Raw genomic sequence first — 22,562 nt, forward strand, 5'->3', positions numbered from 1 at the left:
AATACTCTAATCAGAAATGAACTTCCCACCACAGCTCCACCTCACCTCTGGCTCGTACACAGGGACTAAAAAAAATTACTTGGCCTCCGTCAGAACCTCAACGTAAGACAAATCAAAATGTGTATGTCTGATTTCGAAAAATATGAAGGTCCTCCTGTTCACCTTGAGAGGAAAACGGTTACCACATAGAAAAGTTGTCCTTACATGTGAGGATTGAAATCGGTGAACTCAAACATATAACAGAGCACATAATGTAAATAAACCGAGGATAAGGCGGAGGTTGTGCAGCTGCATTGATGTGAGTGTGTCGGGGAAAGGTCAGCCTGGAGATAATAGGCAGTCCCGTAGTCCCCTCTGATGAGCACAGCACCTGCTAGTGCAACAAAAGTCTGGAACTCACAGCCAATCAGCATGGCCGTTGCCATGGTAGCCACAGTGCTTGCCGCATCGTTCAGGTTCAGCATGTGTCCCGACATCTGGTTAAGCTCGTCCACTGCATACTTAAACATGAAGGGCACCGTCACATTGGTGATCTGGGAAGGCAGAAAGGGAGTGGGGAGGAGGGGGGGGAAGAGTCTCAAAAAGCCCATCAGACTACAACAACAACAACAACAAAAACAAAAATTCTGTGGGCCTAAATACAATTTGTTTTATTACAATACACCTATTGAGGTGTATCATTTCATTTCCAAGGGGGTCACATCATCCATTACAAACGTTAAAGCAATGCCGCCAAAAAGAACAAAACAAGGCAAGACAAGGGGCACAACAGTAGAGCAACAAAATACAGATGACACACAGTACATTCACCCCCGCCCCCCCCCGCCCCCGCCCCCCAATATTTAATAGAATGGGGGACTTGCACTCTATCCTCGATGCCAGTGTGATATTAAGCAGAATAAAACTGCTTGGAGGTCCAGTTCAACTTCCCAAAGATGGTAATCCTACTCAATTGACAGAACCCTCAAGGTCCGATTCATCAATTATTGTTTAGCCGTCTTCAGGTAAGAGGTTTCAAATGTTGTTTGAACAAACTATAACCAGTTTTATTTTCAAACATGCACGCGGAAGCTTTACACATAGTCTGTGCATGCCTGTGAATGCCCCCTGACTGTCTCTGCTGTTCCTCCTGTGGTGGCTGGTATTTCCGGCTAATGGAAGTGAATTGGGTATTAGGGCTAATTAAAAGCACAGGGACAGCTGTGTGAGTCAACCTGAGCACTTTGTGACACATTAGGGCAGCCAGAGAACACAGGAGCAACACAGCCAGGCACTTTGCTTTCTGCCTTTTTTCTTAGGTTTTCTCTCGTCAAATGCTGCATGATATACATTAAATGAATATCAGTCAAGTAAATAAATTACAAGCACTTGATGCAGATGGAAAATGTGCAGGACAGGTGCCCTCGAGGACCGGAGTTGGTGACCCCAGATTTACACAATGTATAAAGAGGGCTATTAACACACCAGGGTTCTCAATTAATACACTTGACATGGGTATTATATCATGGCATTAGAAGTCCTGGCTTTCACTCAAAAAAAAAACAAAAAAACACATGCGACTTGCTACCACGACTAGAGCTTATTATCACAGGGTTTATAAACACCCCCTCATCTAATCTAACTCATTATGAGGAACCATGTCAATTTGTACCTGCTGATACGTTACCATGGCTAGATAGATATTTGGTCAATTTATTATAATTTAGCTGATTGAAAAAGGCCCTCCACAGTCCACACAGATGATGCTTCTATTTAACGTAGGAAAACAGGACGAACTGGGGCCACCTGCATCAAAGCAGGAAATCTATTTTATATAAAAAATAAATTAAAAAAAGCTTGGATGATGTCTCCTCTTTAACACACACTAGGGGGAGCTGTGCTCAGAGGACAAGCCTATTTGGCAGCTGTCAATTTGTGTTTTACAAGGTGCACACATTCAGATGCATGTATAGTGTACTGACAACAGGCATTATGTTTTATTTTGTCTCACACAGGAGCTTTACACCCGCAGTTATCTTCAGATATTATACTGATGATATGGGTTTTAGTACATTTCAAATGTAATGTAATGTAATGTAGAGATTCGTTATCATTATAGGTAATATTAACATCAACAAGATTAAGGAAGCACCAGTGAAGAGACCACTACAATTGAAGGGACAATGCTTGGTGAAGATGCTTTGAGAAAAGGAAAAAAAAAAAAAAAAAAAACAAGGAAAACCCCCATTAACTGGAGCTTAAGCATGACCTCCGGACATTGAAACTGTTTTTTTTCTCTCCAAGTCATTTAGATTGATTTTGTTTTAAATGTTCAAAAATACTCTACAGGTAAGAATGACAGTGAATCCAAACGAAACCACATAATGAAATTGTCACAATAGAAATGACTGCCACATTGCAATCAAATGTACCATTTTCTTCCATACAAAATGTCTCTCACAAGAAAATTGCACGGCAATGACAAAAACACAACCACACGTTTCCACCTTTTAGTGCACACACAAGTAATGCAGATGCTCTCAGCAAGAATGCGGGTGTGTCAGGTAGCACTTGAGCTCCAACCTTGAATTTTTAACTGTGAAGCTTTTATTACCAGAAAGCAACCTTTTACTGTGATGCCCGATGGTGGGAGAGTTTAGAGCTCAGCAACACTATTCAACTTTCAGCAGTACACTTTTTAATATCAAGGAAATGTTTAGTCTGCTAACAACATTTACGTAAACATTGCAAGTACACTCTCAAAGGTGATCACCTCTGCAGTGCGGAAATAAATGAGGCAGAATGCAAGAAAGACAGGTGCAATATATGATCTGTAAAAACGGGAAATATTTCAGCTACCACAAAGCCAAAGAGGGATGCCAACATACCGAGACTGTAGTTCCTGCACAGCCAAGGACTTGATACAGCGCATTGATTTTATAGTCACGAAGGTTCATTTTCACATTTCACATCACCTTTACACTGAATAAAGCACAAGGTCAAAACGAGTAGCTTGAATAAAGATAGCTGTGTATCTAAGTCACTGACTTGTATGTATGTGTTACACGGAAAAAGAAGGAAAACAAAACCACAGAGAAAATGGAAGACTGCTATTCGTATGGAACACAGACCAACCAAAAAGAGAAAGACTCAGCCAACAATCAGCTCCAGGGTGACCAAAATGGTCTGAAGTTAAGCGTGTGTACTCACAATAAGATGCGTGTGAAAATTGAACTATGGGTAAGAAGTTCTGAAAAGTCACTTAAAAGCACACCCTCTACCCTCAAGAGATTTTGTGGACAGATGGAAGTCAGTTTTTTGATCCAAGAGCCACAAACAATGAGTCAAACGACCCCCAAACACTGAATTGAAAATGCTGAAGACTATGACGAAGCGGAGTGCCAAGGATGCTGTGCTGGATGATGAGTCCCGGCTGCGCACAACAAATGTAGTGGGCATCGTGGCTCATGGCAGAGCAAGTTTGGGGCTGCTCCCAACACCTCGGCACGGAGTGCCGTAAGGCGGAGGCAGATTCGGAAGCAGATTCGGAAGAAGGCGCCGGGTGCTGTGGAGGACGAAAGATCAAGCAGAGCGGCTTGCTTGAGGCAACGGGGGATCTGAACAAGGTGAGAGCCGCCAACGGGCCGAAAGAAAAGTCACCTGGACGGACCGCCACACCGCATCACCCTCCTAATTAAGGCAGTAGACGATATCTTGCCAAACCTGGCCAAACTCTTCTTCACCTTGGAAGAAGCAGAGACCACTATCTGGTCGCTTTGCTCAGCAAGGGGAATGCTGGAGCACATCCCGAGCTACTGCCCAAAAGCCGTCGGTGCTGAATCCGATTGCATAAGTCATCAGCACGGGTGTCAGCAAAAAATGTTATTATAATTATTATATTACAACGGCAGTGGTCCCCGACCGGCCGTTCAACCATCCATGGACTGAACCATTCGGGCACATTGCTCAGGCCATTCGTAGACCCATTGCGATAAAACACTGCATTAAGTTATCTCTGGTCGTACTCAGCAAGCCTTCCAGCTTGCATCAAGTATATGGCCAAAAATGTAATATTCACTTTCTCAACAACTGACTTGATTGTGAGAAATTTGTTTCCCAGGTATCGTTTCCGAATGTCCCGGTAAGCTCTACACCTTCCCACATGGTGGCTTGGTCTTTCGTCTTCTGCACCACATTTTGGCCACGTTGCGGACGTAGCTCGGCCTACGGTGTTTTTATGCTTCCGGAGATTGCACTGTCCTGTAAGGACTTGTACTACCAGATTCAGTTGATTACAACTTGAACTCAGGATGCGGTTGCACAGCCAAAATGAAGGCCATCCAATGTTTTCCTTTGTTCTTTCGCAATCAGTATGTTTTTCCCACGCTGACCGCCAGCGCTTTATACTCCAGTCCTGCAAAGCAAAAACACAGCTAGCATATGGAATCGGAATAAAAGCTTCTGAGCCCCCAATGAGGAGTACAGATCCGTGTTCTGCAAGTTTATCGGCATCCTCATTTCCTTGGACTCCCTGATGTTGTTTCTCTTACCCAGTTCATTAAGGTTTTCAACGCAACACAAAACAGTGTCCGACTTGACCGTATTGCATTCCATTGCTTTAACAACAGCCTGATTATCGGAAAGCACAACTATTATCCATCCATCCATTTTCGATACCGCTTATCCTCACAAGGGTCGCGGGGCGCGCTGGAGCCTATCGCAGCTGTCTTCGGGCAGTAGGCGGGGGACACCCGAAGTGGTTGCCAGCCAATCGCAAACATCCGCACTCACAATCACACCTAGGGGCAATTTAGAGAGTCCAATCAACTTACCATGCATGTCTTTGGAATGTGGGAGGAAACCGGAGTACCCCGAGAAAACCCCCGCAGGCACGGGGAGAACATGCAAACTCCACACAGGGAGGCCGGAGCCGGGATCGAACCCACAACCTCCAAACTGTGAGGCGGACGTGCTAACCAGTCGACCACCGTGCCGCCAGCACAAATATTATTTGTTAGAAAATGTTAGGGATCTTGAATAAGAATTAGAATTAAATTAGAATTGAAGCCCTGCCTTTAAAACACAAAACTGAAATTAAGGGGGCGGGGGGAGGTGGGGAGCAACAATTATAACCAAATGTCTATGATAGAAATTGAATAGTCTTGGTTAGTACCTTAGCTGCAGCTAGCAGGCCCAATGAGATGGCAACACGTGCCCGTAGGTCCGGTCTGTCCTTCGGCCACACGTAAGACAGCATAGCGGACAGGATCGTAGTTGTGTTCACCTCTTTCAACTACGGAGAACAAGAGCATCCTCTCATTTAGATTGAAAACAAATTGCTTACTCTCTATACAACATAAAATTGTTTTTTTTAGTTCAAAATTGCGAGTCTTAAACACTCTATAGTGTAACCTGTAAAGTGTGACTAGTTATTTTAACTAGTTTTATTACACACCGGTTAACTTCTCTTTACAGTTAAGAATGCTAATTCCTACATACATTGGCTGTTTTAGACTCTTTCAAATGGATTATCAACTGTCTACAGGGGTCCCTGGGGGTTCTCAAAGAATCAGCAAGCAGAGCTGAAGATCCAGCCTGACACTACAAGTCCCTCGAGACACCTGGGCTGTCATCCCATCTGATAGTGGGGCGCCCACTGCTGCCAGTATGTCTATTTACCAACACTCCAGCACACACCTGCCACAGAGACTCTCTGCGGGCCAAAGTTGATGCACTAATTTCTCTAATCCATTCAATATGGAGGCTCCGTGTTACAGCCCGGCTGTATGGTAGCAAATTACGCGACCTTGTTCTCAACATCTGCCCTTGTTCAAATTCAATTACCGGTAAGTAATATATGACAATGCAAAGAGGGGATTATCATTTACTGCAATTGCGGAGGTTTCTACGGCACAAATGGGGCTTAGTAATGTCCATTTGGTGTTTTTAATCTGCATAAGTACATTCAGAATATCGAAATAAAAATAGCATAAATAGTTGGGCTGTATAATTCAGAGTTTATAAAGGGACAATTTAATGTGTTCAAAACTTAATGTTTTAAATCTATCTGTTCTGATAAAGTGGTGCCTTGAGATAACGAGTAACTGCTTTACAAATTTTTCAAGGGACAAGCAACCATTCAGACGACGTATGGTTTTGTCTTGCGAGCGCAAACTTGAGTTAATAGCACTGTTTGGTGGCATTGAACTGAATACATCTTACTTCACAATAAGCAGTAGTTTGGCACAGAGTGAATAATTCATCAAAAAAGAAGCTTCAATCTATTTACGTCCACTCACTGTTGAGATTTACTGTCAAACGAAATAAAGAGAATTACATGCTGTACATTTAAAGCAATCAGATAGCTGCCTAAATATAGCTTTATGCTAACATACAACTGAAAACGTAACTGACATGCTAACAACTAGCTAACAACTGAAAAACTCACCTATTTGTGAAAATCTGCGTATTTTTGTGCTTTCTTTAACACCATTATTCAATTATTTTTCTTAATTATCGACTTTTTTTTTTTTGCGGAAACAACATAAAACAACAATTGTGTTTTATGTTATGCACAGTCGCCAAAAAAAGTTCAAGACACGCCATATCCCAGAGGTCCCACTGTGAATTACTTGAGCAAACACACACAAAAAAAAAAAGTCTCTCACCACATTTTTGGGGTCTGCACTGAGACCTCCTCCAGCATTCCCGTGCCAGCATGTTCGTTTATCCGTCACCTGCAAACGCTGTCAAACGTTTGTAGTTAGAATGTGCATGAATCTCATATATGACAGATATACTTTGATTTGGAAGTACTTCTCATGTTGACTTACGTTTGCTGCCCCCAAAATGCGCCGACTGCTTTCAGTTGTGTTTGTATTCCATGTGCTTGTTCGCGAGTGTGGCAGGGTACTCAACTGAAACAAACACAAGATGTAAATGCACTAATTCTAAATTTCTATCACACCTCCCCACTGTGTGTGTGCAACTTATTTCATTCTGAAAGTTTACAATTTACTGAAAGCCGTGTCACTATTGTCTTAAAATTTGAATGTGCAAAAAGTATATACGGTTGTAGATTTGATATATTTTTTGTTATCAAAACAAAATGTACAATACAGTCAACTGTGCATATGTATTTTTGTTTACATTTTCATATTTTAACAATATTGTGAATACAATGTCATGATAAATGTGATCATTTTGGTTACCACATTCCTGATATTCCTGAAGTCTTCATGCCATTTAATCTCCAACTTTGATTCTTACTTGGGTAATGTACATAAACATGCAATGTATGGTGCGTTGGCATTCCTTGGCAATACCTTACAAGCTGAAAATGTAGAAAATACACTACAGTACTCAAAACGTAAGGGATATTCAGATTTCTAGTACAATTTCAGGATGAATCTAAATTTTGAATTTTGAATCCACATATCCAACCATGCAATTTGTCAGTATTTATCGCAAAGCTTCTTGATGAATCATGGATTAAACACCCGTTGTGAATCTTGTTTCAGAATATTGTATGTGCACAGGACTTAGACAATTTCCCCAGACCTATCATTAGACTGAATATATAGCTGTACCAATATCCTTTATATCAATGGCGTCGGCCGAAACCTCCTATGTCACAATTTGGTAATTAAAAAAATTTTTTTTTACACATCTATACTACTACTAGTAGTACTCTAGTATGAACAACCGTTGTGGCAGCTGGCTTGACGAGGCTGGCTCCCCACTAACGGCTAAATTCACATTGCAGGAGGGCCGCCAGCGAGACGTTATCCCCGTGCCCCTGCGCCATGGCTTCGAAGGTCCGCCAAAATCTGTCCTTATGAGAAAGCAGTCCGTGTTGGAAAAAAAGAATGGACACCAGATGGCTGCCCTAGAGAAGTGTGATAAGTAAGCTAACTAATCACATGGTCTCATACTGCAAGTCAGAGGTGGGCAATTAATTTCTCCAAAAAACAATGCAACTCAATTGTGTTAAATATGAATTGAGTGTCTTTCTATAAAACAGTTAACTGTGTTGTTTTAATAAGCTGCCATTTCACAGCCCTGGAATATGTTATTGTAATTAGGAAATTAAAACTGAAAACTGTGGGTAGAAAAACAAAGTTCATCCTTGAGGTCAGTGGGTTGGGAAATAAATGAGTACCAAACAATAACTTCTGGTGCTCATTCAAGAACCACGGCAAAGCTTTTATGCATACCGCTGCATATTTGTTATGTCATATGTACCTGTGGCTAAAAAGTAGTGATGGGAAAATGAGGCATCAAGACGATTCATGAACCAGTTGCGTTTATTGAGCCCTCTAGATGTCACTGACTTGCCAATTTCTTAAACACCTTTCTTTAAACCAACATTGCCATCTAAAGGAGTAAAAAAAAATATACAACAACTGGCTCTTGCAGCAAATTTGAAGCTTCATTTTCCCATCACTATCTCGAGTATTAACCCATTTCATCTGGAGTAATAAGAGGCAAATTTTCAGATTTTTTAAATTGCATTTTAATAGTCTGAAACATACAGATATTATTTACCTAGATATTGTCAGTGGAAATAGTCAGTGTTTCAATAAAGTTTCAGAAATACAAATGTGTTTTAAAACAAAATAAAAAGCAGGCAGCAAACTGAATTACACAGTATATTAATGCAAGTGACTTGCTGTGGTGATCCCTGATGGGACAAGCATAAAGTCACAACAATAACACTGTTTAAAAACATAATTGCATTATATAGTTGTTCAGTTAATGCATGTTTCTTTTTTTTAATATCCTGCCCTGGTGATTTCAAGTGAAACAAGCATCATATCGAAACTGCGTGTCAAACCGCAACTGAAACAAAATGCATTCAACTTTCACTTTTGAAATGTCTCAATCTTTTAATACATTCTCCTTTTCATTCCTCTGACCGTGGAGCAACGCTGTTCACCGACAATAATATCAGCAGAAAATAAGTGTCAATGCACCCACCACCGGGTGGGACAAACACGCTTATCTATCATTTACTGACTTCTCTGGGGCTCTCCGGCACGTGATGCAACACTCCTGACAAGCTGACACGATTTGACCAACTAAAGAACCGAACAGTGTTGCGCGACCCACTGGGTTTGTTATTCCATTGTCACACAAAAATCACGTCAAACATTCAGTTGCAGCTCTGCGTGTAGCTCGAGTTACAACTTGGAAACGTCCAACTACAGGAGATCAGCGTTAGCACCTAGCTAGCAGTCATGATACAAACTCACGTGGGATTTGCATGACAGCAGCATCTTACCACAGTCATGCAAGAATACGAAAATCACAAATCGTGAGTTTGGTTCAAGTATAACAACATTTGACAACTTGTGTCCAGCTCTGTCCTTGTGTGGTGACTGTCAACCCCAAAAGCACCGTGCCCTCTCCAACTCCTCGTTCAACTTACCAGATAAGAAGTCTGGCACGGGTACTTCGTCCTATTCTCGCTTTGACGTTTACTCCAAGCGTGATACGAGCTAGTTTTTTGAAGAATAATTGCTAGTTTTTGCCTGTGCAAGTGAGAGCCGCATTTCAGCGACACCAACAGTGGCGCCATGTTGCAAGTGTGAGCGAAGGCGGGTCGTGCGTGCCGGCTACGTCATTTCCGTTTAGGTCATCGCCTGTCACTAGTGTCAAAGATAGCAAGCGGGCGCTACTGCTATACACCGTGATTTTAACCTTCACACGGGTGTAATTTAACTTTTTAAACGACGCGATTCATAGTTTGAACGTTGTTGAATGTGATGCTGATAGTGTGGCTGGATGCGACTGCTGGATTAACTTGAGTATTTCTCCTTTCCAAAACACGAGTCGCGGCTAAAGGTAAAACACGTTGTCCGGCCGCTTTGCTCTTTGTTGTACGGTTGATTTCGACCAACTTTGATCCTTTTGCTAGAGAAATACCGTCCTCACTCACTCAGGATGCCATGCCACAATCAGCAAATGAGCAATGTAAACACCGGCCAGGAGCACCCAATGAAGCAAGTGCGTTTTGCCAACAACAGCAACGCCAATGTGGCTGCTGTGTTGGCCACTCATGAGGCAGGTGATGCCAGCAGCAGACAGCCCGTAAACCAGGATGCACTGGGACCCCAACTCAAACTGCTTCCTCTCAATGACCAGATACGAGAATTACAGACTATTATTAGAGACAAGTGAGTCACTACTTTTGTTATTATCTCAGTCCTACATTTTTCTCTAACAAATTTATAGTGAAGTATATTTCCACCCTTAACATACTACAGCATCTAAGTCAGTTGTGACCCATTGTGAAATTTGAAAGCAATTAAAAAAACTTTCACAGACCCAAAATACACAAACCTGAAGCTGCTCCATGTCAAATTTTAACCCATGTCTACTAAAGACAATTATAGATTTCCCTATGGATGCACAATACCACTTACCTACAAGTACTTTTGAGTACTCACCGACACAGAGTAACGAAATTTGATAATTTGATTATGTCCTGCAATTGTGATAAAAAATAAGTTCCATTATCCTAACTTAACAGCAGAGATTTTGAAGCAAACAACAGAATAACCAAATTTTGTACATACTGTACATTTTCCAGTGCAAAGGGCTCACTTGCATAAAAATTACCATTCAAGGATGGCACAAAACTGCTGAATAAGAAACTAAAGTAAAGTGCAAGAACTCATTTTGTAATTTTTTTGTCACAAAAATCAACTCTCTCCAAATTGTAAAATTATTGAGGTACAATCTGTCCTGCATATCATTCAAAATCTGCAAAAAAATATTAGGCCTACTCACATTGTAATGTAGGGCATTATCATAAGACCCAGTGTAAGTGCAACTAAGACATGTCTGCCATCTAGTGGTGATTGGTGATATTACAGTCAACACCTGCATATTTGGCTCCAGCGGATTCGCATATTCACAGTTTTTTTCCCTATTTACTCCCCAATAATTTTTCACATTTTTGTGTTTTTTTCTGCGGGATATTTTTTCCCCACATTTTGTTCTCCCTTTACGGGAAAATGGAATGTTTATCAGTGTTCTTCAAACTGTCCTGAGATCTTTGTGTATGACCGCCACATTTACGCAGGTTACCGCAGTTTTGGGGGAATCTCGAAACAGTGAAGAGTACAAAATCATAGGTCCTTAACGTTTGGTGTGTATGATCATTCTTGTCATACAGAAGTCAGGGCGTGCCTTTGCACCTGCAAAAAACAAGTACAGTGCTACAATATAGCAAATGAAAATACACTTTCCCTTTTCTATGAAACACTTTTAAGGATTAATAACCCCTTTATTAATATCAAACAGAATATTAATACATTTTTAAAAGTGTTGTAGTTTAAAATTACATATGAACAACTATTAAGAGGATAATACTGGTTGAGCCAGAACATGCATGGAAAATGAACAGTAGGTAAGGGTTACTATGGCATCTTTTGTACTAAATTAATCACCAGTATTTTTTACATTTTTTTTTTATAAACTCACATTGTTCTGTACCAACATTGTAAGGATATGAATTATGATTAATATCGCCACCTTAGTACTAGCAACCAGTATTCTGTGTGAAAAGCCTGTCGAATATACTGGGAAGCAATCACAATTTTTTTATTTGCAACAATTTCCTGTTATCCCTTATTTAATAAAATACCAGGAAAACTGTTTTCCAGTGTGGCCTAACATCAGTACATCATCCCGAAAAGCCTTCTTAGATGTTTGTCACCTAAAGTCCAAACAGAAAAGTAAATGTTTCGGGTCTGGGGACCTTCCTCTTAATGGATGGCATTTCTGTCTTTATAAAGTTCTCAAAGGGCGGGCCATGTGAAATTTGAGAAAAAATGTCAGGACCAAACAAATGTTTATTATGTATTAAGAGTCGTTGTGTGTGTGTGTGTTTGGGGGGGGGGGGGGGGGGGGGATTGCTACATACTTTCCCATAGCATCTAAACATGAATCTACGCTGAATTAATTATCTGGAGAACTACTACAATTAACAATATATTGAGAAGAAAACTCGTTTAAACATTTTCTCTTGTGTTTGTAGGACTACCAGCAGAGGGGATTTTGTATTTTGTGCCGACCGACTGGTAGGATCGTACAATACCATTAAACCAACATTGTGTGTATGCATTTTTATCATTTAATTGCTTTACATTGTTGTTCAACAGATTAGACTAGTTGTGGAAGAAGGCCTGAATCAACTGCCTTACTCCGAGTGTACTGTGACTACACCAACAGGTGAGGATCAGAATTAGAAAAGCTGCCAAAGTTGACTTCCATTTCACAGAGGAGCTGATTTGGTTTGTTCAACACTGCTACAGAAGATTCGTAAGTGACTTGTGCCATATCCTGTTGTCTTCAGGATATAAATATGAAGGAGTCAAATTTGAGAGAGGCAACTGTGGCGTCAGCATTATGAGGAGTGGTGAGTCAAACAACATCTGCAATGCATACACAACCTACTGAATATCCTGCACGCCTTAATTGCAATCTTCAAGTGGTAAAAGTGAACATGTGAATGGCAAAACTATTTGGATTTGAACTCAAATCTTCTGGAATAATACGCTTCGAAAATTGAACAAAATGTGGGGTTCAAACAGTCATTTGTGAGGCTGTCCATCTCAGTAAGTATCTTAAAGCAACACACCAATGGAAATTGATTTTCCATCATTCCATTAGGCAATGTGTGTAAACAATAACAGTGCAAATATCAATGGCATCTGATTCCCTGAAAAAAAAGTTGAAGCCGATTAAGTATCAAAATAATAACAGCCTGCATAGCGCCATCTTGCCCACTTTTGAGCAGGCACGTGACGACTATTGCGTAGCGTGTGCTGAAACAGTCAGTTTTCATATTCTTCCTTTGGGAAAGAAAAAAATACATTTACACTGGGAGTGGGTGGCAAATGCAGCTGGCCAGCCTCCAAAAGGCACCGTCTAAAAATTGTGGGAAAGCTGAACATTGCTTAATCTCTGAAAAACGTGATCGATCATCTCCAAAGTTTATGTACACATCTCTACTCATGCCACTTCATACTACATATTAGAAAATATCGATATTAGATGTATAAATATTAGAACAGTTGTTTCAATATTATTTTTATTGTATGGACGTCGCTAAGTAATTTCCACTTCATAGGTGCTTCTAGAGAGAATCACCTAATGTATGAAAAGTACGATCAATCGTCACCCAAATTTATGTGCACATCTATACTCATGCCTACATCATACTCTGTCACTTAAATGTACAAAAACCGTGATTGATTGTCACCAAATTTATGTGCACATGTACATTCATATTACAAAAATATTCGAACGATCGTATTTTGAAGTCAATAGACATTAAGCCGTCGCCTCTTCAAAGGCTGCAGACCTCATCCTATGCAATACAATACAATTTTATTTCTATAGTGCATTTCACAACAGCTGTTGTTAAGTGTAGATGTTAAGGCCAACATTTTCATCCCATGTGTGTTTGGCACAGGTGAGGCCATGGAGCAAGGTCTGCGGGACTGCTGCCGCTCCATTCGCATCGGCAAAATCCTCATCCAAAGTGACGAGGAGACTCAGAAAGCCAAGGTCTACTATGCCAAGTTCCCTCCAGATATTTACAGAAGAAAAGTGCTGCTCATGTACCCCATTCTCAGTGAGTCTGAGCACGCGCGCGCACACATACTGTTCTATGCTGCACTTCAATTTGCCAACTGCAGCACATATACGAGGTATACATTTTCATGTATATATTTATTTTGAGATATCTCAGTCGCATCGACCTTTACCGGCCAAGTCCATATTTCCACATCAATCCGGCGCACTCACCCTGGTCTGATAATTATAGCTCTGACAAAGGAAATTATACACTGCCTCTGCCTTGGCAATGGCCACTTAGCTGCAGAACAGCATAATGAAGGCCAGAAAAAAATGTCTTTTTCCCTTTGCGTTTCCCTGCACATAAATGAGAAAAAAAAATATGCTGTTGACCCTGTCAGGTTGGAGGTTTATTTTAATGGCAGAATATTCCAAAGCATGTGAAGTGCACAGGGCACAACCGGGGACCTTTTTAAGATGATAACATAAGCAATTACACTCCGGCAGACCTTTTCATCTTTTTTTTTTGTGATTTAATAATGTAGTTCATCCTAAAGATGTCAAGTCTGTTCAGTGTTTTGGGATTGTGACGTGTGTAATAGCCCTGAAACATTGTGTCATCAGGTACTGGCAACACGGTGATTGAGGCAGTGAAGGTGCTGATCGAGCACGGGGTCCAGCCCAGACATATTATCCTCCTCAGCCTCTTCTCCACACCTCACGGTACATCAGCACAGCTGAATGAGCTCATTTTCCATTTGCTTTTGTTTACCCAACAAATCAGTCTCCAATCTCCCCCGCGCTTCTCCTCCTGATGTGTCGTTGCTTTTATTCCACTGGTAACTGTATTGCTTTTTTGGTGGCTACAGCTGGTGATTAGTCTTACACAGCACTTACTTTGAAATGAAGTCCCTTACCATTATCAAAAATGTGTCAAAGGAAAACCTTCACTTTTTAGTACGTTAGCTCTGCGCGATTTTGAACAATAATTATTTGCGAAACACTCCTTGTATTGCGATTTAACATGCAGTTATTTTATCGAGGCACTCATTTGCATAAATTGACAAAAGTTTTACTTTTTTAAAGGGATGGCCTTTTTTTTTAGAAGGAAAATAATCATGCTAAGCTATTCAAATTTTCACTTAATATATGAACCCATATTTGAAAAATGCATACAATTTGAAAATATCAACATTGGTTGCCATGGTAACAGGGACTTTGTAATATAAAAACGTGTTTTCACTCGTAACGCTATTTCTCAGACACTACCGGATGGATTTGGATTCAACTCATTCTGCACATACTCATGAGTCATGAAGCTGTAACTATGAAGTTTGGTGCTACTCAGTCAATTCTTGATGCAATTGTATACCGTTTGCCTTAAATTCAAAGATGCCCACCTTAAAGCTCGTCTTTTGTAACCATGACAATATCCTGGGACATTGTCGTTCTTATTTGCATTGAAGGAAGTATCATGCAAAAGATGTGAATATTTAAAGCTGTTATCTTGAGGCGCTATAGAAGTACAATATGTAAATTATATAAAAGTTGGTTGTAGTAGCTGCCATGGACTTTTTTTTAGGATTATCTTGGCTTCATTGGGTCCGTCCATCTCCATTTAAAATGGCAGCATTCTTCAAAAGATTACGTAAAACATAGCGGATTTTCCATTTGAATTCCGTTAATTGTTCAGCCCTACTGCATGCGCTTTTTGCTTTAGTGTATTCTGATCCATAAATCGATTATTTTTCAACCATACGGTAAAGGTCTGAGTAATTCTCTCAGAATGTTGTGAACCCCTGAGACTGAATCAACATCTCTTCTGCTTGTCGCAGCCAAGTAGTTTACTCCATTTAGCCTCCGATGAATAATTATGCAATAATTAAGACCACACTATCAACGCAATTGTGAACAATCGATCTATTCATTGTCATGACCATCCACAAATAAGCATTTTGTGCCTACTGCATAATGTGTGTTCTAATCAGTTATTGAACCGTTAAGAATTCTGCCAATCATGTGGCGTTAGTTGTTGATAATCCGTCTTGAATCAATTTAGGTTTAGCGGCATGCACCACTATGCAGCAACCAGTATAAACACTTTTCATTTCAACTCAAATAGTTATAGAGGACTGACAACCAACATCCTGGGTAAACAGTGGTTCACTAAGAATGAAACTCAACTGTGGCCATGTAAGAATGAAAGTGAATGAAATGTCAAGATCATTTCTTTTTATTTTAGGGGCCAAATCTATAATCCAGGAGTTCCCAGACATCACCATATTGGCAACAGAAGTTCACCCAGTGGCACCAACACATTTTGGACAAAGGTACTTTGGCACGGATTAAATCCAGGACAAACTGAGCAACATGGTCTTGTAATTGTTTTAAGTATGTTTTTGTCTGCTTTATTTAAAAAAAAAAAAAAAAAAGACTCCTTGTTGTGCCAAATACTCTTTCTCCTCAAAAGAAACTGTATTTATTCTATTGATTTCTCTTTGCTATTTGTCATATGAATACAAACAATACTGAGCCATATCGAGATCATTTTATTTTGCATGTTAAAAGTGGTGATTTAATAACGGATTTATATTTATCAAAAGACCACCAAATGGAAAAAAACAAAACAATTTATTGACAAAGATAAACGACACAATCACACACAGTACGCCAAAGACCAGTTTCAACTGGATCACATGAGCTCTTGAAAATATTGCCTTGTGGTCGAGGAAAAAAAAATATTTTTTTTATTGTTAGACATCCAGGTTTCTGATACATACGATATGTGTCACTGGCATATATACATAAACTGGTATACAGTATGTATGCAGTGGAGCAAAATATGCACTGCCCGCAGCAGATATGTCTTGCTAATTAATTTTAGCAATAAATAATCATGTAACAACATCCACATTTTCTGAAGGGTTTTTACATGCACATACATTAAACGTCACACAACAGAGATGGAAAGTCATGATATGGGAGTGTTTGTCAGACATGAGTGTGATTTGATTGGTCCAACAAGATAGAAATATCCTGTAATGAAGTGAAAATGAGGTTTAAAAAAAAAAATAAAATAAAAAAAGTTGCATTTAGGCTTTGCCTTCATTGTCAATAAACAGTCATCGGAAAATGTGTTTTGTCTCAAAACAGTGGCATAAAATGTGTAAAAAGACTCAGCAACATGGGTACAAAACCATACAAACATCACACATTAGGAGACCTGCTCTCAATCCACTTTTGGAAGGACCGTCACATTTGTGCTCTCTTATAAAACACTTGTGCCAATAATGATTTTATATCTCATGGATAAGACGAATCTCTTCATTGCTGATATGCGAGTTCAATTCTGACATTTGTAGTGCCTATCATAAATTTGTATTCCCACAACCCCCCCATTCGCCTTTACACATGAAGCTAACATGCATGCTTTTGGAATGTGGGTAGTAGACCGAGTACCTGGAGAGAACCCGCACATGCACACGGAGAACAAACTCCACAAAGGAAAGCCATGCAAAGATTCCAGTATAGAACCTCCAGACGTAAGGTGTTCATTTGTTAATTGTCACAGCCAGGCATCTGCCAGCGCGAAGGCCGCTAGTGTGAGGAAAGGATTCTTCATGTAACAAAACACTATGAATAGTGATTATTATATGTATTTATTACATTTTTGGGGCTAATTATTCCGGTTTCTCACTTTTCTTTGCCAACCTTGTCATCAAACATGCAAGGTAATGATTAAAAACTATCAAAGGATATGATGGAGATTCATACCTACATTGTTGCATGCCACATTGTAGTGAGAAGCGGACAGCTGGATTACATTCATTTGGAAAATTCAATCCCACAATATAAATACAGTATATATGAGGCGCAGGTTAAATTCAATCCCACAACATAAATACAGTATGTGTGAGGCATAAATTAAATCTGGTTGCGTAACAGGAAATAAATAAGATGCGGTACATGAGCTAGAAGACTGAACTTCTCGACAATCTGCCTCCAGAAGCAAAAGTGAGCATGAGGTCACATTGGATGGTGCAAACAGAATACAATGGAGCAAAGCTTTTGCTAAAGCCACACCTTCAAATGATCACACGGAATTGCAGTTAATTGTAGTGCGGCTGCGAGATGCACCCGGATGTCCATCCGCTTCCTCCCGTCATCTTTAAAAGAGGATAATAACATCCAAATGCAGTTTGGTCCATGTCAGAGTTGTTGGCGAACACCCACATTTAGAGTACATGTTCCCTCCTCCTCTTCAACCTCTGCACCAGTGTCCATTTCCTAGTCCTCCATTTCTATGGTAACAGAAGGGTCTTGATCCTCAACTGAAATGGAAGGGGGGAGAAAATACAAAAGACAATTTCCTTTTGAAGAGTTTAGAAATTGTTCAAGTGATGTAGTCTATGGCCACCAGAGGGCGGTATTGGTTAAAGACCGTTGCATCATCTCCACAAGCCGGCAGCAGAATATTCTAGTCAGGTTCCCATTCGGAAGCCATTGCAATACAATGCCACTAAGGTTTTGGAATAAATGTCACATGACCGTGGCCTCTATAGTCATTGCACAATTGTCTGTATTCATTTTAATGTTGGACGGGAAGGCAGAGCGGTTTGGAAACCTTGATGACACCAGAGAATGATCATAATGTTCGGGAGGACAGATAACATCGCCACTGAGTGTATGATGAGGTCATGTTTGGAAACAGCAGCTGTCTACATTCATTTTGTATCTCAGGCTGCGCTCTGTGGTGAGATGTGTTGACAGAAGTTTATAGAAAGGTCAAATGCTTTTAAAGTGTCACATTGAGGAATGATGAGGAAGTACAGAAACCCTGGTTTTCCAGTTTTACAAGTGGACAATCTTGACTCATTCTTGCCATTGGTGAATTTACTTGTCTTTTCACAGTCCAGCCGTTCAATCCCAGGAAATTAATTTATATGTATTTTATTTTTATTTTTTTTCAAATGTTAGGGTAAAAAGAGGGTCTGAAAATGCCTGGCAGTGAATGAGTTAAAAGGGGGTTAAATCTCTGGCGATCATTTCAATGTGCTGAACTTAATTAGAACCACTTTTTTTTCCCCCAGATATCTGGTGTCTGTTTGAGACTCCAGTTAATGCGTAATGTTTACTACCTTCAATCTGATAAAGCTGTAACTTTTGCTGCATTCAGTGGCGTGCAACATAAATAGCACTGGTCAGTTCCGAGGTCACGGACAAAACAATGTGGTGTGAATGCACATTGTTTGCTTAGACGAGACAAGAGGATCTGCTGATAACGTGCGTCCAACAGCAAAGCAAACCTTCAATTGGGATTTAGGTTAAGCCGTTCTCTGCACTTGTCACCACCAGCATTCTTTGTTTTCAACGTATTTTTCCTATCGTAAAATGGGGGGCGCATTAAGTGTAGATGGATTTGGTTGTTTATATGGGGAAACTTAATCAATAGAACGGCCAAATTGCAAATGATTACCCTATAATAAATGGCTATTGTTACAATTCATGATGTGTGTATGATTTACAGTACATGGCTTTGCATACAGCTCTGAAAAACAATGAAGACAAATACAACGTTGGACCTTTTTGGTGTATTTTGTCTACTTTGCAATCAATTAAAATTACGTTCTTGAATTGTACATTACTACAAAAGAAGCAAGCAAGACATTCTCCTTTCAAACATAAGCCACACGAACATCATCAGGTTTACGGTAGCCAAATTTCAGACTTGTAGGCCTTTTTACGGTCACTTAAAATCATCATTTAAGATATCTTAGGGCCGTTGCACACTGCTTCTAAATCCAACTAGGATCCAACTATCGCAAAAAAAAAAAGACCAATGGCCACTCACTCCCACACAAGAAAGCCCCCAATATTCAAGTGACTCACCCCAGCTTCCTTCCTCAGAAGCGTCATCTGACTCTTCCCACATCTCCTTGTTTGCCAGTAAGGGGTTCTGACACTCACTCCGATTTTTTAAAGGAAAGTAGTGTCCATTCCCTTGACTGAAAAGAAAATGGCACAAAAAGACCAATCACAACAGGCAATCACCCAATGTTGTCAAGATCAAATTCACCTTGTGAAAACAGGGATGAACCACAGTCTCCTGTCTTTTCCGAATACTTGCTGCAGATTTTTGCGTATGCCAACATTGAAACCGTGTCTGTCTGGCCCGTTGACAAAGACTGGAGCAGAAAAGGCCTCTGGGAAAGGTGAAACGGAGTCAAAATATGCCACACACACTTAGCATTTTTTTAAATTCCTTTTATGACCTACCTAAAGTGGATCTGTTTTTCGCCACCAACCAACAATGGTAACTGAAGAGGAACATGAGACTGACAAAAAACATGAGTGCCACAAACATGAGGAAAAGGACATGGAACTTTGCCGGCCCGTTTGGCAAGTCCCCCTGGGAGAGAGTGTTAACAGGAGAATAAATGGTGGTGTAAAACGTACTGCTCATGACAACTTGGAGTAAGACTTACCACCCAGAATTTAATGAAATACTGAAGGACTGTGGCGGCGATGTATATGCAGTACAGCATTGAATAGGAGAGGAAAAGCAGGAAAAACTTGTAGTTGGAAAAGCCAACACAATTGTTCACCCTAAAGAAAATCAGATTAGGAAGTCAAGAGGACACTAATGTACTAAAATGTTTATTAAAGGGACTGGAGAAAAAATTAAAACTTACCAAGGACAGTGGTGGTCCATTTTTAAAACACACCTAAAAAAACAAAATACTCAAAATCATTTACAATTCTAGAGGCGCTACTTTTGGTGATATAGAATGGAACCTCAGGCAACTGTCATGTGTTTAAAAAAAAATAAATAAAATGTCCACTCACTGTCATAATAATACAATAAAACACGCTTCTCAATGTATTTTATTGTATTTATTTATTTTTTTAACGTGAGTCACATCATTGACATTCACCCAAGTGAACCCAAGAAAAGAAGCAGCTAGATATCCCGAGTCATTCTAAGGTCTCGCACATTACACACATTAAGTCTCATGTGTCATCACAGCTAAAGAATGTTTGGACCTGCACATTTTTGTCAACTTTTGAAGATTGGTTTTCCCAGGCGGTGTCAAAGGTTTTGAGTTTGGTTTGAGTTTATTATTCTTAAAATGAAATTATAACGTTTTGGGGGGCCTGAACATCTCCGAAGCCTCACCAATTTCTGCAGCAGTGTGTATGTAAAATAAAAATTTGGGGCCAAGTTATTTAATATTGGATAGTTTCCCAGAGCACTCCTGATCACCTCTAAACGGCACATATTGGGGAGTAAAGCGTGACTTACATTTCACAGACTGAGCAGTGGTGACAGCGGTCAGGCTTCAGCACCTGGCAGAGGTCGCAGAACCTGATAGCTAGACACAAGAGGAAGGCCAGTTGAGTGCAGGACATTTGAGCTGAGCGTGCCATTCGCTTAACTACCTGCTCAGTCATCAGCACTAATGAAATGCTGCATCTCGTCCACTTTACATTGGGATGCTAATGCCATTTGTTTTAAGAACACCTCTTGCATTCCAGAAGATCGACTGTCGCTAATCCACATGCCTTTGAGGTATAGCATCTCATTAAAGTATAAGTGAAAGTTTACCTCCTGACTGAGCTCGAGTATAGATGGGAAGCTTCTTGGCAATCTCAACCAGGATTTGTTTCTGTGCATCTGGCCTCTCTTCCATCTCGTACCTTTGCTTGTCTGAGTAAGAGAGCTGAAACTAGAAAACCAAACACATAACATTAGCATCAAGTTGAAATGCATTTGGAGATCTATCCCGTTAACATGATTATTGGATACCTTCTTGCATGGGGATGCAGCAGGGGTAAAGATGGACTTCCAGTAGGTCCAGGAAAACATCCCAAAGCAAACATGGAATATCAGCAAATAAGTCACTGCAGAGACACACAATATGTTCACATTCATATACTAAGCAATGTTTTCTCTATTTTGAAAACTCGATCTGCAGCGCTCACCCTTTTCCAATGTGTTCGACAGGGTGACTGCAGACACAAAAATGAAGTATATTTAGCACATTTAAACACGCGCCCAGTTCATACACAAAAGTGGCATTTGCCGGCTAACAACACTAGCCGGAATGACAGGCTGAAACCAATATCATAACAATAGGCACTCTTTATGAATAGGCCGACCTGTCAGTGAAATCAAAATGACCTTAACGCTTTGTGTGATGAATAAAAAACCTCAAGGTTTAACTAGATAAAAGCACAGCCCCAAAACACTTCCGCATAGTTTGCTAGTTCCTGTAATTTCAATCTGTCAACAGAGCTGTGCGGCACTGAAACTGCGGAACATATCGACGGTTTTCGACGGAGGAAATAAATTATGGTTAAGAAAAACGACAACGTTTCCGATACTCACATAGACATAACTGAAATACGTAAGCGTAATACGACCACAGCACCACGGAAGCGATAATAAGGACTGGTATCCACGAGAAAATCCTTTGACAGCATCTCAAACCTCTGGAGAGCGCCATACTCCATCGAAACGCGGCTCTCCTCTGTGCTCGATTAGCCTTCCTGTCTGCCTGGGATTTGTTGTGCAGCAGAGTCATCAGAGATCGATTCAGCACAACACTTTCTCGCCGATTTAAAAAAAAAAAAAAAACTTTCTCGCCTTGTGAGCGACAAGGACAAGAAAATATTAATGTTATTGAAATATGTACAGCGTCGTTTTAGATTTAAAAATACTACCGACAGATTTCAGCAGTTTATCGTAAAATTAGTTAACACCACCGAATTTTGCCAATAGATCATCACAACAACACAATTTAACTCGAAATCATCAAATCTCCGTCTACCTTGCGCTACATAGTGTGTTTTGGGTGAAATGGCAAGTAGTGTAATATGGAGCACCTCAGCCATCTACATAAGCGCAGTTGACCGACAGAATCATCCAAAGCGGATACATTTGTCCAATTATCCTGACAGTTTTATTCGACAAAAAAGGGCATTGGCGTGAC

At 40.2% G+C, this 22,562-nt stretch overlaps 3 protein-coding genes across 4 annotated transcripts in view; 1 reads left to right on the forward strand and 2 right to left on the reverse strand.

The window, feature by feature from the left end:
* abcb7 (ATP-binding cassette, sub-family B (MDR/TAP), member 7) overlaps positions 1-9,656 on the reverse strand; it is a 25,354-nt gene extending 15,698 nt beyond the window's left edge. The window contains exons 1-5 of the mRNA XM_086012143.1: positions 9,410-9,656; positions 6,813-6,896; positions 6,648-6,725; positions 5,153-5,272; positions 401-533 (exon numbers count right to left, since the gene is read on the reverse strand). Of these exons, the coding sequence (XP_085868269.1) occupies positions 401-533; positions 5,153-5,272; positions 6,648-6,725; positions 6,813-6,896; positions 9,410-9,559 (565 nt within the window). The 5' untranslated portion in view covers positions 9,560-9,656. The remainder of the gene's footprint in view (positions 1-400; positions 534-5,152; positions 5,273-6,647; positions 6,726-6,812; positions 6,897-9,409) is intronic.
* On the forward strand, positions 9,557-16,706 carry uprt (uracil phosphoribosyltransferase (FUR1) homolog (S. cerevisiae)). The gene is made up of 8 exons (XM_086012178.1): positions 9,557-9,825; positions 9,899-10,157; positions 12,026-12,068; positions 12,150-12,219; positions 12,344-12,406; positions 13,466-13,627; positions 14,194-14,292; positions 15,812-16,706. Exons 2-8 carry the CDS (start codon positions 9,925-9,927, stop codon positions 15,916-15,918), a joined length of 777 nt encoding a protein of 258 aa, XP_085868304.1. The 5' UTR covers positions 9,557-9,825; positions 9,899-9,924; the 3' UTR covers positions 15,919-16,706.
* Positions 16,103-22,153, reverse strand: zdhhc15b (zDHHC palmitoyltransferase 15b). 2 transcript variants are annotated; one of them, XM_086012166.1, is made up of 11 exons: positions 22,061-22,153; positions 21,553-21,579; positions 21,377-21,471; positions 21,176-21,296; positions 20,873-20,942; positions 20,262-20,294; positions 20,055-20,175; positions 19,846-19,978; positions 19,646-19,772; positions 19,459-19,574; positions 16,103-17,900 (listed from the first exon to the last, which is right to left on the reverse strand). In XM_086012166.1, exons 1-11 carry the CDS (start codon positions 22,074-22,076, stop codon positions 17,857-17,859), a joined length of 903 nt encoding a protein of 300 aa, XP_085868292.1. In that variant the 5' UTR covers positions 22,077-22,153; the 3' UTR covers positions 16,103-17,856. The 2 variants fall into 2 exon arrangements, with proteins under 2 accessions (XP_085868292.1, XP_085868282.1); XM_086012156.1 differs by having other exon boundaries at positions 21,959-22,131.
* Between the last annotated feature and the right edge of the window lie 409 nt (positions 22,154-22,562).

The sequence above is a fragment of the Filicampus tigris genome, chromosome 2 (genome assembly GCF_054856515.1).
Source record: "Filicampus tigris isolate MCC_2025a chromosome 2, RoL_Ftig_1.0, whole genome shotgun sequence".
NCBI lineage: Eukaryota > Metazoa > Chordata > Actinopteri > Syngnathiformes > Syngnathidae > Filicampus > Filicampus tigris.

Bases quoted from the DNA above. Each gene is read 5' to 3' on its own strand.
- uprt (XM_086012178.1), top strand. From the start codon at position 9,925: ATGCCATGCCACAATCAGCAAATGAGCAATGTAAACACCGGCCAGGAG. The intron at 12,220-12,343 runs GTGAGGATCAGA...TGTTGTCTTCAG, and splicing joins TACTGTGACTACACCAACAG to GATATAAATATGAAGGAGTC. The intron at 12,407-13,465 runs GTGAGTCAAACA...TGTTTGGCACAG, and splicing joins CGTCAGCATTATGAGGAGTG to GTGAGGCCATGGAGCAAGGT.
- zdhhc15b (XM_086012156.1), bottom strand. From the start codon at position 22,076: ATGGCGCTCTCCAGAGGTTTGAGATGCTGTCAAAGGATTTTCTCGTGG. The intron at 21,580-21,958 runs GTGAGTATCGGA...TTGTGTCTGCAG, and splicing joins CGTATTTCAGTTATGTCTAT to TCACCCTGTCGAACACATTG. The intron at 21,297-21,376 runs GTATCCAATAAT...TTGGTTTTCTAG, and splicing joins CTGCATCCCCATGCAAGAAG to TTTCAGCTCTCTTACTCAGA.